At 41.8% G+C, this 15,470-nt stretch overlaps 1 protein-coding gene across 9 annotated transcripts in view; it reads right to left on the bottom strand.

The window, feature by feature from the left end:
* Nucleotides 1–270: 270 nt before the first annotated feature.
* Nucleotides 271–15,470, bottom strand: part of LOC143295338 (uncharacterized) — a 135,726-nt gene continuing 120,526 nt past the window's right edge. For 8 of the 9 annotated variants that reach the window (XM_076606979.1, XM_076606983.1, XM_076606985.1 and 5 more), the window contains 5 exons: nt 13,474–13,599; nt 12,234–12,395; nt 9,422–9,514; nt 7,638–7,739; nt 271–5,162 (listed from right to left, as the gene is read on the bottom strand). In XM_076606979.1, the coding sequence (XP_076463094.1) occupies nt 7,638–7,739; nt 9,422–9,514; nt 12,234–12,395; nt 13,474–13,599 (483 nt within the window). In that variant the 3' untranslated portion in view covers nt 271–5,162. The remainder of the gene's footprint in view (nt 5,163–7,637; nt 7,740–9,421; nt 9,515–12,233; nt 12,396–13,473; nt 13,600–15,470) is intronic. The other variant, XM_076606981.1, reaches the window with a different exon arrangement.

The raw sequence follows: 15,470 nt of genomic DNA, 5'->3' as shown, positions 1-15,470 counted from the left end.
AGTTTTTGTTGTATCTTTGTTTCAGCACTGGATGTGTGAGAGTATGTGTGAGACAGCATTTACTGTTCCTGACATTGTTGGCTGTTGGAGTCAAGTTAAACTTTTTTTGGAGTTAACAACCCACTCCTACACACAAATGAACATGTTTAAAGTCCACTCCTACATACAGGTGAATGAGGGATTCAAAAGCCACGAACTCACTGCCATAACTGTAACAGTGCAAAGAAGTTAACACCCATGCCAACAACAGACCAAGCGGACACCACAGGATTGAAAAAGAAACTTTATTGTTGGAATTGTTTTCTTTGCGGATGGCTGAAATAAGCTAGACAAAATATGTCCGTTCCATGTACAGCAAGCTTGGCAAAAGAAGCAATGATGAATGGGAGCTGACCGTGTCCACTGAAGGCAAGTGGACCACAGGCCACGCTGTGGAACTTGGTCACACTGCTCTCACATTCACAGTTGAAGAACATATCCTTTGCAAGTAAAACTCTGTCAAAAGTTAGTTTTCACTAAGGAAGCGTCAAGCACCCTGCTCTCACTACACACATTACACAGTTTTTTTGTCATGGGCACAAAATTTTGGAGCAAAACAAGATATTTGGAATGCTAATACATAAATGACAGGAGCTACAGACAGTGTCATGAGCGCCGAAAGGGTATGCAGTCTCCTGGCTGTTGGAGCAGTCAAACATACTGGTTCAGTGGTGAAACTCATGTTCACTTGGGGCAGTTTTTGTTTTTCCATGCACACTGGTTAGAGAGAGAGAAACCCAACCAACAAAAAAATGCTGCCATTTTGGACAGGAGGAGCCAAAACAAAACAACGCCCCTCTATTCCTCCGACAAGGGTCAGAATTGTTTGCATGGCATTCACAGATATTTCCTTTAGTTTTGTTCATTCATCACCATCACTGCAGCTATTCACAGACTTGTCACATCCTGTTTCTTTTTTGGGGTTGGGGTTGGGGGAGTACACTGGTTTTACTTTATTAAATTGCTAATATAATTTTTCCACTTCTGACTTAAGTGTCACCATAGTACAACTGAGTTCCAAAAGCTTAATATCTAAAAAGGGCAGTAACAAATGATCTCAAAAACTTTTTTCCTTCTTCAAACAAAAAACTATTAAATTTCACAGTAGCTATTTATCTCTGTAAAATGATTGCACCACTATCATTTATAAAAAAGATCAGCTGAATAAGTTTTTATTTCAGGAGTATCAGTTGCCTGACGGAGTGTCAGTATCTGGCTGAAATATCTTAAAATGTCAGTTGTTTTTGTTTTTCCCCACATGTTTTGTCAGTACTACAGTTTTGACAACAGACAAAAAACAAAATACCAGATGTTGTGTCACTAACTGTCTCAGCTCTGACTGAAGTGAAATGCTGGACAGCTTCAGGATTAACCCTTGTCCACAAGTAAGCAAAAAGAAACAACCAGATACCCAAATCACTCTGCAAGCCAAGTTTTGTTGTTGTTGTTGTTGTTTTCTTTCTCCTTAAACTGAGCTCAGTGAGGAAACTGGTCTGAAACAAGACCTGACCAACTGAGTCTGAGAATATGTCAGCCAAAACTTAGCATAGAGAGCAATTTCATAGGGGTTGGGGGTGGGCAGAGAAAGAGCAGTTACAATTCAACAAAATGAACTTGGCTGAAAACGTCTGATCACAAAGGGAAAGGAAAGGACTACAACAGTCAGGAAGGAAGGGAGAAGTAAGCAGACCGAACACCCGTGGGCATGCTGCAGGTTGCACACTGCACGGAGACACAGTGTGGCCAGAGAACAAATCTGACCCTTGCTCTGAGGGGACAGGGGAGGGTTGAGGCACAGGACATGGACATCAACACTGACACAGTCAAGCAGCACCTTGCTAAATACGTCCAAACTACACAGAGGAATCCACAAACGTTGACATACTTCCACTGTGTGGCACAAACACTGACAGCTGGCAAATCACTGGGTTTGAAACTATGCTCACTGCACAAACTCAGGGCACAGGTACTTCAAGACCGCCCACCCCCTCACCCCTCTCTGCATGCCCCCCAAGCTGGGAGATGAGAGAGAAAGACCCAAGAGCATCAGAACCCAAAATTTCCAACACTCCTCAATCTACATGTGAAGGGAAATCATGTTTCCAATTTTTGCCCATATCTTTACGTTCAGATTTTCAGAGACTTTTTTTTATACTTAGACTTCAAAAAAACAAAACAAAAAACCCTGCCGGGTAATGTATGACAGTGTAAACTATCGCAGCCCTTTCCAAGCCAAGGCAGTGGCAATAATTCATTTTTCTGATCTGAAAGAAGTCCCTCTGAGGTAATAGAGCAGACTTTTTTTTTCTTTTTTTTTTTTTTTGTTAATTTGACTCCAGTGCTGCTTTTCCACTGTCAGTGTCCACTCACCAGTCTTTAAAAAAAAAGCAACCCAACAACATGCACTTTCCTAAAGATGAGCAAAAACACTATACAAATGCCCCAAAAAATTACAATACACACAGTATTACTTTTTTGTCTTTAAAAAAATATTCTGTGCAAAACCAGTTGGATAAATAAAATCTGTAATTCCATACATCTTGTTGAACATAATATATTTATCAACAGTTATAAATTTGACCATGCAGAAAAAACTGTTTGTACAAGTTAGCAGTACTGACTGATGAAAGGAGCATGCAGTAATAAAGAGTAACGCTGTAGGAAACAGGGGGCTAGGTATATAGAGGAGAGAGCACACTAGCTATATAAATGGCAACTGACAGATGGATTTGTTCCAAGAGAACGCACATCTACACACAACTGCTTGACACAGAGCCTGACACCTGAACTGGCTTCAGAGCAGGTCACTCCAGTCAATGTCACCACGGTACACACACTATCATGGGACAAGCAGTGGCCAGCAGTGAAAGTCCTTTGACACACACTTGGTATTCCCAATTGAACTGACACAATGGCTGGTATTCCCAATTAAACTGACACGCATCTGGTATTCCCAGCTTAACTGACCACACCTGATATTCCCAATTAAACTGAAACACACTTTGTATTCCCAAGTTAAACAGCAGAACCTATTACCCTTGTGGGGTAAACATCAACTGGACAAGCCTGCACACCATCAACTAATCACAGCAGTCATTCCTTTTTTGTTTGCTTTTCATTTCTTTTTTGTTGTTCAGAACTCTGTATTCATCACTCAGAACAATAGAAACTTCAACATGTTAAAAACTTCAAATGGATCCTCCAAAGAAAAACAAAGTGGAATGTTAATAAGAACAGAATTCCATCAAATGCATAAACTCTGGGCAGTCATGATTAGGTTGGACACAATCTCAAGAAACCTGGAAAATGGAAATACAGCATTTTCAGCTGGCACCAGTTTCACATTTCTGTCCCCAGCATGCAATACAGTTAAGACAGCTTTATCTCCCTTTAGTTGCTGCCAAAACAAAAGTAACCGACAGTTTGTGCCCACAACATCCAGTGCAAAGTAATGTGACAGGACAGCCAGGACTGTTAAGTTTCATTACGGACTGTCCATATAGTCAACAGACCTATTTCCAAAGCATAATTCACAAGAGAGGTTTCAATGGAAGTTCAAAACAAATGGTGTATTTTACAGAACAGACACTGGCCACCATGGATGCAGTATCAAGCCATAAAAAAATTAAAAGTAATTGAAAAAATATATATAAAAAAGAAGTACAGTGAAAGACATCTCACAGAGCATTTTAATTTCTTGCCATTAAAGATCTGCAGACTTTAGTCAATGGGGGAAAAAAGTGCAGCGTTGTCAAAGAAATCTCAGACCATTCAAAATTTGTTGCCACTGATGATCTGCACAATTCAGTTAACTTGGGGAAAAAAGGTGTATTAAATTTGAGGCTGTAGGTGTGAGTCAGTGCCCACAGTATCCAAGTCTGGTGACCTCAACACCTGTAGCAGCATCAAATCTAATCTAGTTGTTTCTTCGTTTCTTTAATTCTGCACAGCACGAAACTGGTTGTTCTTTCTCTGTTGTAAACATTCCCCAAAGAATCCGTGTACTGCAGAATATAAAATGTACAACTGTACTGAGGAAACAGCTCTAAATGACGCGAACAATCCTCAACTTCAAAGTAGCAAAGAACATGTGCCTTCTTTCACTTACTTTCTCATTCACCTTGATTTCATCGTCCTTTGTTATGTCACCACCTGATCACCACTGCCCAAGTTCTATGCAAAAACATCAATTTTAACATTATCAACGTGTATGGCGCAATGAAACCATAAAAAACTTAACCAGCTGTTTAAAAACATTTTCAATGTAAAATATAACCAACAATTTTTTTTTCCCAAAAAAAGTATTACTTTCTGTGTTAAAACCGAAATGGTAGCTTTCATTAAACACAGATGTTCGCTTTCAAAAACAGACTTAGACTCAGTATTTAGAGACTGATGCAGACAGAACCACTTAATGAACAGACAAAAAGTGTTACATATACCAAGCTGTTGTTCATAACAAATGGCCATGTTTGCACATCATTCTTCTCTCTCACATACGCATACACACACACAAATAAGCAATGTTCATGTAAAAGCACACTCACACAAGCACCCACACCCACACAGTGTGTAAGTACTCCTCCAAGTTTCTAAAATCACACCCATCATTCAACACTATGCATACAGAAAAGGTGCTAAAATTTGAAGCCCCAAACAAAAGAACATTATATAAACTGTTAAGACGAATTAAAACAGTGTGTACACAATGTACAAAAATTAAAAGTTATATCCCATTATACAAAAAGTTTTGCGTAATTACCAGTTCCTCACAATTATTTCAACACTTAAATGTCTTAAAAATAGTGAGTAGGACTGATTACAATCCATTAATAATGTAGAAAACTCCATACAGAACTTGCTAACGATGAAAAAAAAAAAGGCTAAATGTTTGTGAACTCAGTGAAAAGCATAGCTGTGTTTGAACACACGGCAGCAGACTACTACAAGTTGTCAGACCTTGCATGATCTGCACGGACTGCTAACAATGACACATACACATTGCAGTAACAAGGTATGAGCAAACATGAAGATCATCGGGCAGATACATGATGCACATGGTCAAAGTGTCCAGAAGAGGAAGAGGAAGGAGCCACTGGCTTGAAAGGCAGCAAAGTCTTCCCCTGCAACAAGCACATCACTTTCCACTTACAGTCCTGACTGCAACACAGCACTCAGAAGGAAGAAAGTGCTAACAGCAAGTAAACAGCGTAATTATGACAACAACTGTCATTGTGACAGATAAAGGAGTCCTTAAGTAAACAGCTTCATTATGACACCAGCCATTCTGTTAGATCAAGTTATTCTACCCACTTAAAAATTTAACCATCAGGAATAGATGATGCAAGAATTGGAACATACTGAAATTTTTAAGAACACACTACATTCATTTTTGATGCAATGAGACGATGACAATCATCATGACCACCATGACTGTTGGAGTTTGTGTCTGCACAAACTTAAGTTTTCTTTTTTTTCTTTGTGCACACACAGCCACTGTTGATAGGATTATCTCCCCATGGTCTGACTGCATATAAGCTACACCATATCTGCTAGGCAGATGCCTAATCAGCAACATAACCCAACACGCACTGTCAGGCCTTGAGTGCATGCTATTATCATACTTGTGTGGAGTGGATTTCTTCTACAGAATTTTGCCAGAGGACAACACTGTCGTTGCCATGGGTCTATTTTAGTGTGCCAAGTGTGTGTACTGCACACAGAACCTCGATTTATCGTTTCATCCAAAGGACTCTCAATCTGATTTTTCAGTCCAACTTGGAAGAAAAGGCGAGCGCAGGATTCAAACCCACATCCTCGTGGACTCTCTATATTGGCAGGGATAGTGACCACAATACTATGAGGCGTTGGTGACAGCTGGCCATCTCTGCACCTCCATCAGTCTGACAGAATGGCTGGTGACAGCTGGCCATCTCTGCACCTCCATCAGTCTGACAGAATGGCTGGTGACAGCTGGCCATCTCTGCACCTCCATCAGTCTGACAGAATGGTTGGTGACAGCTGGCCATCTCTACAGCTGAGGGCCCCAAGGCCTGATCAGCGCTGCATTTGACAAAGGTCAGACATCCACTCCCTTTTTCCCCACTGGGAAAAAAGCAACTGGTACATGATGGAGTCTCCCGTCGGTCCAACGGATGAGTAGGCAGGCAGGCCTATCTGTCGGTCTGTGTCCTCATATGGGAGAAGAGGCTGATTCTGGATGTGCAGCACTTCCCACAGGTGTTGCTCATGCTTCTCCTTAATGGCCAGCGTTCTCTTGTTTTCAAACATCTTTATGCCACTAGAGCACAGCATCCTCCAGCGAGAGCGGTCAAGGGCATCTGTTTCCCAGGAAGTGATGTATATGTCACAGGTTTTGAGGTTTGTCTTCAAGGTGTCCTTGAAGCACTTGCAGGGTCTTCCAAGTTCACGGTGGCCTTCCTTCAGCTGGCCATGGTAAAGCATCTTCGGGATCCTGCTGTCTGTCATGTGGACAACGTGTCCTGTCCAGTGTAGCTGGCACTGGATCAGCAGGCTTTCGATGCTGGGCAGGCCGCTCCTCTCTAGGACCTTGAGGTTAGAGACCCTATCTTGCCACTTTATGCCGAGGATCTTTCGTAGGCATCTCTGGTGAAACTGCTCAAGTTGTTGAATGTGACGGCAATACGTTGTCCATGTTTCACAGCAGTACAACAAGGTGGTCAGCACAACAGCTCTGTAGGTTTCATCTTGGTGCTGAGCCTGATGCTTTTGTTGTTCCACAGCCTGTTGTTGAGTCTGCCAAGGTGGAGCTGGCCTTGGCGATGCGCAGCGTCACTTCTGCATCAAGGGCTCCGTTGCTGCATAGGGTGCTGCCCAGGTAGCAAAACTTGTCGACTGACTTGATTTCTGTGTCGCTGATCTTGACTGCAGGTTGGGGGAAGGGGAGGGGGGTGGAGGGGGGGGGGAGCACTGGCGTTCTGTGAGCTAGATGGTTGGTACATGGACTTGGTCTTGCTGAAGCTGATGGTGAGTCCAAAGCACCTGCAGGAGGTTGAGAACCTGTCCATAATGAACTGCATGTCCTCATGGGGGAGATTCCAGAGTCGTTCTCGTCAAACCAGACTTTGTGGCTCCTCTGTACAAATCCGAGTGTGTCAGCTGCTGCTGTGTAAACAGCATCTCTAAAGGTGCTCCATACCTCTTCTACATCAGTCGATGCAGGAATTTCTTGGAAAGCTGCTTGGATATGCTGCTGCAGCACGTCCTTGGTGATAGGGAGGCGGTGGATGTTCAGCTTCCTAGGGGGTTTCTGCCTGGCTGGTTGGAGCTTGCGTGCAAGTCTGATGTTCATCTTGCTGTGTACCAGGCGATGGTCCGACCAACAGACTGCTCCTCTCATGCAGCGTGTGATGGAAACATCACCTCTGTCTCTCTGCCAGACAATCACATAGTCCTGAAGGGCTAGTTCGTTGTTCCAACATTAGCCCGGTTGCACTGAACAAAGGCAGAAGAAGAATAATCACAAAGACCAACATTAGCCCGGTTGCACTGAACAAAGGCAGAAGAAGAATAATCACAAAGAAAAGATGTTGACCCTGAGGCCAATATACACTCACTTATTTCTTGTTGACATCTTCAATTTGCTGAACACACTCAATTCGCTCCACCGACATGTCAGGATTGAACTCGGTCACTGAACGGATTGCATCTGCAAGAGCCTGAAAAAAACACACACTCATATTTCATCTCTAATTTCTGAGACTGTGTGACATTCTAATTTTTCAAGGAATTAGAGTGTATTATTAAATCAAATAAAGTGAATACTGAACATTGTTATGTAGGAAATTTCAAGGAATTTGTGTATAATTATTCTCTTCTTCTCCCTTAACTCTTAAGAGTCAATGGGGACCCACACAGAAGAACTATTCACCAGATTCCTCCAGGTCTGTTAGTTGTGTGTCAAAGCCTGGGCTACTTCAAACAGTTTTCCCCATTCATTCTGCAATGTTGTCAGTCCATCATTTTTCAAGTAGTTTCATAGGAAAGGCAAATCTGGGAGAGCCCTTCCCTTTCTGGATTAGACTTTCGTGTTGGGTTTACTCCCCTCATGTGGCAGGTAGCACTGGGTAACATGGTTACCAGCAGCGGGGGGGGAAACATTAAGTCACAACTGGACATTAAAATGCAGGAAATTAAAGGTGTGGAGCAGATAGGATGGCAAGATGTGGGGCTGTGGGAAAAGTTGAGCCCCCTTCTGAAAACATCATGTCTAACAGTAATGCACATACTTCAGATGGGAGGATGCTCATCACAAGGTAAATGAACACTTAAAAACAAATCACAATACCCGTCTTTCTTAAAAAAAAAAAAAAATTTTTTTTGAAGAAAGAAAAAAAAAAGAAGTCCAACTGTCACCAAATCATGTCTGGCAACAATACAAATAATTTTAGAAGTGATAAAAAAAATGTATGTACATTTTTGTTGCTCATCCCAAACCAGAGCACCTGAATTACTTACAATGGCTTGTGTGCAATTATGTATTTGTGTGCATGCAAGCAAATGTGTGTGTGTGTGTGTGTGTGTGTGTGTGTGTGTGTGTGTGTGTGTGTGTGTGTGTGTGAAAAAGACAATGAAAGAGGAAGAAAACAGAGAAAGGCTGAACAGGATGAAATAACTATTGTAATCAAATCCTTCAGCCTTTAACCAAGCTTTTCATACACATTTTGAACGACAACAGTCCTTTTCATGGATGGACAAACTCATGTTGTCATGCCCAAACAGCAGTCCTCATACAAGGATGGACAAAATTCATGTCATGCCTAAATGACAGTTCTTATACATTGGGTGGACAAATTCCGGAGTAACAGCCTCAAACAACCCCCAGCTCGGTTTTACCCAAGCATTTTGGGCTAGGCCTTGAACAACCCCATAACCCCCCTGGGTCATTTGTGGCTAGTCAAGATCAACTACCCCCACCCCACTTCCCCATCCCTAGATGGGAATGACTCCCTTTCAACAGGTGAAATCAAGCTGCTGAGAAGGGAAGTGGGGTAATTCTGGCCTAGACCAGCCTTTATTAAACCCCACCCCTCCATTGTACCTGAAGGAAACCAAACATGGTGGAGTTCTAATCTGATTGTGTGTACTGATTCTAACTGGGCTAAATTTACTTCAAGTCAGATCAAGCTGGCTAGAATGACCCCCAATATCCATTAGGAGGAGGTGGGGAGGGGGAGGTCACTTCTGAACAGAAAGCATAGCCTCAGGGGTCCTTCCAGGCCAGTCTGCACAGACCCTGTGGTTGATCTGGGCTGGGCAGATTTGTCCCTGGGGTAAAACTCAAGGGGGTACAAACAGTGTGCTACACCAGCATGACCCAGTGGCCTTCCCCATGACTCACAGCATCGTAGTCGAAGTCTTCACCATCAGGTGAGGTCATCACGATGGTGTGCTGCACACGTGTCTCCTCCACACCGTCTTTGTTGCTCTTGAACTGAAAGACACATCACACAACTCCGTAATCTCTTAAACAGACACTGCAAAAGGTGCAGACAACAACTCTGTAATCTCTTAGACACTGCACAAGGTGCAGACAACAACTCTAATCTCTTAAACAGACACTGCACAAGGTGTGGCTCTTGAACTGAAAGACACATCAGACAACTCCGTAATCTCTTAAACAGACACTGCACAAGGTGCAGACAACAACTCTGTAATCTCTTAGACACTGCACAAGGTGCAGACAACTCTGTTATCTCTTAAACAGACACTGCACAAGGTGTGGCTCTTGAACTAAGACACATCAGACGACAACTCTGTAATCTCTGAAACAGACAGTGCACAAGGTGTGGCTCTGAACTGAAAGACACATCAGACAACAACTCTAAAGTCTGAACTGAAAGATAGATCACATGACAACAACTGTATAGTCTAAACTGAAAGACAGATCACATAAAAACAACGCTACAGTCTGAACTGAGAGACAGATCACATAACAGCAACTCAATAATCTCGTAAACAGACATTGCATCAGGTGCAGCAAAACAAAGGCAGACAATTACTCAACACAAAGATGTTAAACATGACCAGAAAAAGGAACACTAAGCATGTAAAACATGCGTATACATAAAAGCATTTGATATGTTTACTTTAAAACACTGCAAATGATATAATAAATCGGTGTGACAACTGAACAGAGCAAACTTTGCTTTATGATTATTATCAACTGGAATCATATCAAATGGTGTTCTCCCAGGTTAAAAATGGTGCCCTTACCCTGATATAATGTGAATCACAGTTATGGTGGTATCCCAGGTTAAAAATGGTGCCCTTTCCCTGATATAATGTGAATCACAGTTATGGTGGTATCCCAGGTTAAAAATGGTGCCCTTACCCTGATATAATGTGAATCACAGTTATGGTGGTATCCCAGGTTAAAAATGGTGCCCTTTCCCTGATACAATGTGAATCACAGTTGTGGTATCCCAGGTTAAAAATGGTGCCCTTACCCTGATATAATGTGAATCACAATTAACCCAACATCTGTCCTGGGTTGCATAAGTTCGCTTGAACAGCAGAAAATGTCCTAAGAGTCTATGGAATCAGCGCAGACTCATGAAAATTCTTAATACTGAGGAAACTTAGCAAATGTCATTCAGATTCTATGTACTTTAGTGCGGAATCCAGAGATTTCTGAACACAAAGGAAACAGCGCTGCTAGGATCCCTCATGCACCCAGCCCATAACATCAGCTGACAGAGTGAAATCAACACCACAGGACCAACAGGTAGACTTCAAGAAACGCAGAGACTCCTGCACTCCCAGCATGGTCCTCTTTAACAGTCACTGAAAGATCAACCAGCTCAAAAGTGATCCCTCCAAAAAGGACAGAAGAGGCACCATGGCAGAAGTGGTCAAGAGTTGACTTGTGATCCACTGTTCACCAGTGATCAGGGTTTGAGGACCTGTTTCATCATAATACAGTGCCCTTGAGAAAGGCACTTTACTCCAATTTTCCTCACTCCAGCCAGGTCTGAATGGATACTGGACTTCCGATGGGGAAGATCAAAACAACAGCAGAGGATTAGGCCCTGCCTTCCTATGCTGAGCCCCAGGCATAGTGGATATGAATTCACTGCCTTCCTATACTGAGCCCCAGGCACAGTGAATATGAATTCACTGCCTTCCTATGCTGAGCCCTAGGCACACTGGATGTGTATTCACTGCCTTCCTATGCTGAGCCCTCGGCACATTGGATATGAATTCACTGCCTTCCTATGCTGAGCCCTCAGCACACTGGATATGAATTCACTGCCTTCCTATGCTTAGCCCTAGGCACAGTGGATATGAATTCACTGCCTTCCTATGCTTAGCCCTCGGCACAGTGGATATGAATTCACTGCCTTCCTATGCTTAGCCCTCGGCACAGTGGATATGAATTCACTGCCTTCCTATGCTGAGCCCTAGGCACACTGGATATGACTTCACTGCCTTCCTATGCTGAGCCCTCGGCACACTGGATACGAATTCACTGCCTTCCTATGCTGAGCCCTAGGCACACTGGATATGAATTCACTGCCTTCCTATGCTGAGCCCTAGGCACACTGGATATGAATTCACTGCCTTCCTATGCTGAGCCCTAGGCACACTGGATATGAATTCACTGCCCTGATGGTCGAAAAAGGCTATGGGACTTTTAACCTTTTTCAATGACAGAAATATGACTCAACACTGAATCAACACCAAGCAACAAACTAGTGTTAGATTTTTTGGATCTTTAGTCTTTCGGATGAGACTACAAACCGAGGTCCCAAGAGCAGCATGTACTTAGCTCAGGTAAAGATCCTAAAGCAACAAAAGAGCTGTCCCTGGCAAATTTCTTTAGAAAACCACAAAAAACACGGATGTTTCTACACTACCGTGACACATTCTCCCCAGGGAGAGCAGACTGAATTTCACAATGATAAAATTTGATGTTACAAAGACAAAGAGAAATACAAGATCTACCACCCCACAGCACACACGGCCAGTTTTAGATCCGACCAGTTAGATCTGGTGAGAGTAAGATCCCACCAGTGTTAGATCCAGTGAGAGTCAGATCCCACCAGTGTTAGATCCAATGAGAGTTAGATCCCACCAGTGTTAGCTGCAGCACAGCGCTGTACAAACGGGGAGTAAGTGCACAACATGGCTTGCTGCCACCCCCGACTCACAATATCCATCCTGTTGAAAGAGTCATCGAAAGAGTTGGCTTTGGGAGGTATGGGTGGGGGTACCTTGCCCGGACGTCCCACGGTGCTGGTGGCATCCGGGGAGAAGAAAGGCATGGTATGGTCGATGCCCTGGATGCCAGACTTCAGCGAGTCTTTCGTCTCCTGCACACAGGGCAACCATACACATCACACATCATTCTGTCTGCATGACACATCATTCATTGTGTTGTCATCATCATTGTCATCCAGTCTATGTGACAACACGTTGTCAATTCTGTGTCATCATTCTCCATTCTGCATGATAACATCAAGATAACATACAGAAAACCTGTACAACGATTCAGAAGGTATTTCTGATCATCCTGATGAAGATGAGACCAAGGCTTATTGCTCCTTTTTTGTTTCCATGTCCAGTGCTTGTGAGTTTGTTTGCAGAAGTATTCACAAAATATTAAAAACATGGCACACGGAAAGTAGCTGACCTCAACATTTGTCAGCAGTCAGGGAGTTAAAACAGCATTCACAATGAAAAAGGTGTGGTGGGATACAACATGACCATTTCCTCTGCCTTTAGCAAGTTGCTTAAAAAAGAAAATGGTATGGATGTAAAAGCAATCCAATCATTAAACAAACAACATTCATACATAACAAATCTTTCTCTATTTCTATCGAATGGTGAAGATGCTCAAAAGAGAAAGTAGCAGCTCTGTGGAAAAATGAGAGACAGAAGAGGAGAGGAAATGAGAAAGAGAAGAAAAACATTCATTGTCATTGTAGGAGAAGTCATCTTTTCCTACTTTTCTTGAAGGAAGTGCAAACCAAAACATACTATGATACACATGAACACACACACACACACAAGACTAAGTATGGTGAACATGCTACGCGCACCTCCTCCTTTCTCTAACAGATATCGAGCCAAGCAGATCAACACAGAGTGCGAGTATGGTGATCTGAACTGCCTGTCCATATAGAGTGTCAGATATGTTTCTTGGTCCGTGTAACCTTTCATTTTATTGCCACTTTGCATGTCTCATTTCTCACATCAAAGTTAACAGCACCTGCAACTCTGAAAAGACAGGCTCACTGCTAAACCTTTGCCTAACCAATGACAGAAATCAAACCAGCTGAAAACTTCAATTTTGTACAATGATTGACAGAATGAAAACAGAGGCCTCAATCAAACAAATCATGGAGTACACAAAGGAAGCAGAAGTGAAAACAGACACACCACTCTGACCTTCATGGGGGGCACGATGGGTTCAAAAGTCAGCTTGTTGTCGATCCAGGTCTCCTCCCCCACCACCCCCGACATGTCACCTCCATCCACCACCAGTCCTGGACCAAAGCTTGGATACAAGGAACCCTGACAACACAGTTTCAAAACACTTTTGTCACAAACTGCCAGCATACCACTCTACCTGCTCTTGGGCATCATATTCCACTTATTATTTGTACATCATCACAAGAAAAGAAAACTGAAAAAAAAAGAGAATAATAATAAAGGGGAAAAAAAAACCCAAAAAACAAAAACAAACACCAAACCAAACCAAGAATAGAGTTTGTACAACATCACAAGAATTTACAGGGGGAAAAAAAAAGAAAAAGAAACCTGGAAAAACACAGCAGTAGCTATTCACCAGTCTTACCATCATGTGCTGAAAATATGCACAAGAAAATATACCAACAGAACAAGCCTTCTTAAACAGCTGAAAATTTAGATATGCAGCTTCAATTTGTAACAATCTGTGCACACATAGTCTTAAGATATAAGTGTGTTGGTTGCAATCAATGTAACCTATCCAAACACCACTTCATACAGGTAACTTTTGCTGCCTTTCCAGCTTTATGTTAAGTTTTCTTTGGGAATCAAACCATTTCTGAAGTCAGGCAGACAGACTAACACAGTGAAAAAATATTTTTGGACAACTTCGCATCAATACTTTTCAATTTGTTTGTAAATACTGAATATAATTATGTACAAAGACACAGGAAAATGGTGAATGTAATTCATTCTTGTAGTTCATTCTAAAACCAGAACAAACACACAAAAAAAGGAAAAACAGATGTGACATTTATCTTAATATATGTACAAGGATACAAATAACTGATAAATCCTATTTATTCCAAACAACTAAAACAGAGATAATGAGATATGATGGTTATTCTTCCCTTTTTTTTTTTTTTTAAACATGTATCTTTTGCCTGCTACTGCTGCATTTCTTATTGCATCTAAAATGTGTCTATCAAAATATAATCATATGCTTATGTTATTTACCCTAAACATTTGTGACAGCCACCTCCAAAATTTGTTGCAGCCATTCTAATGAAACAGATGTTTCTGGTACTTATCTTCAATACTATTGGTAGATATGCTGAACATATTGAGCATTTGCACCATGGTTCATTATTTTCTTACAACTGTAAAAATTAAAATTAGATACCAAATAAAACTACCTTTTTTTTTTTTTTTTTACCTTCTAATCTTTGCAAATAAACAACATTGTTCCTTGAGGCATTCACACTTCTTTCCTTAATAAAACATAACGTTAATGGATGCTGGCAATCTGTAATAATGTCTGTAATAATGTTACCAAACCACGTGAAAAAAAATGCATATGTCTATAAATTCATTTATTTGTTTAATTTATCATTGTCGCTTATATATAGCCCAGCTGACCACACAGGGCCACATGAGGGCTTTAAAAAAATTATATTTAGATGTGAACCACAAAAGTGATCCACATAAAAAGGGAAAGCAAAACAGGGAGAGGAGGAACAGACCAAAGATAGAGCCAAGGACATACTAAAAAGTAAAGACTTCTATTCTATAAGAGCCAGATAAACATGAAGGCTGAAGAGAAACACTGAGTGTCAAGTTGGAAAACAACAACAATCCAAATAGACTGATCTACTTCGTCAAATAGAAGCCAAGGTAAAAACTTTATCATCTGATGCACACACACACACACACACACACACACACACAGAATGAATGTAAGTATAAATCATCAGGTGTGGACAGAAACCTATTTCTCCTTTTGAACAAAACACAACTCAGACCTGTCACCCACAAAATTCTTCATACCACATTTCTCCCCCATCTCCTTCCCCAACTCAACCCCCAAACAATCGAAGCAGAAACACATTTATCTTTTTTCATGATCAGTATCTGTATGTGCAGAGGGGAGGGGGGAGAGCGTATCATGTGCAAACACACACACACCAAAAAGGGTG

The sequence above is a fragment of the Babylonia areolata genome, chromosome 20 (assembly GCF_041734735.1).
Source record: "Babylonia areolata isolate BAREFJ2019XMU chromosome 20, ASM4173473v1, whole genome shotgun sequence".
Lineage (NCBI taxonomy): Eukaryota > Metazoa > Mollusca > Gastropoda > Neogastropoda > Buccinidae > Babylonia > Babylonia areolata.
Note: the sequence above shows the minus strand (reverse complement) of the source record. Positions and strands in the feature narration are given on the sequence as shown.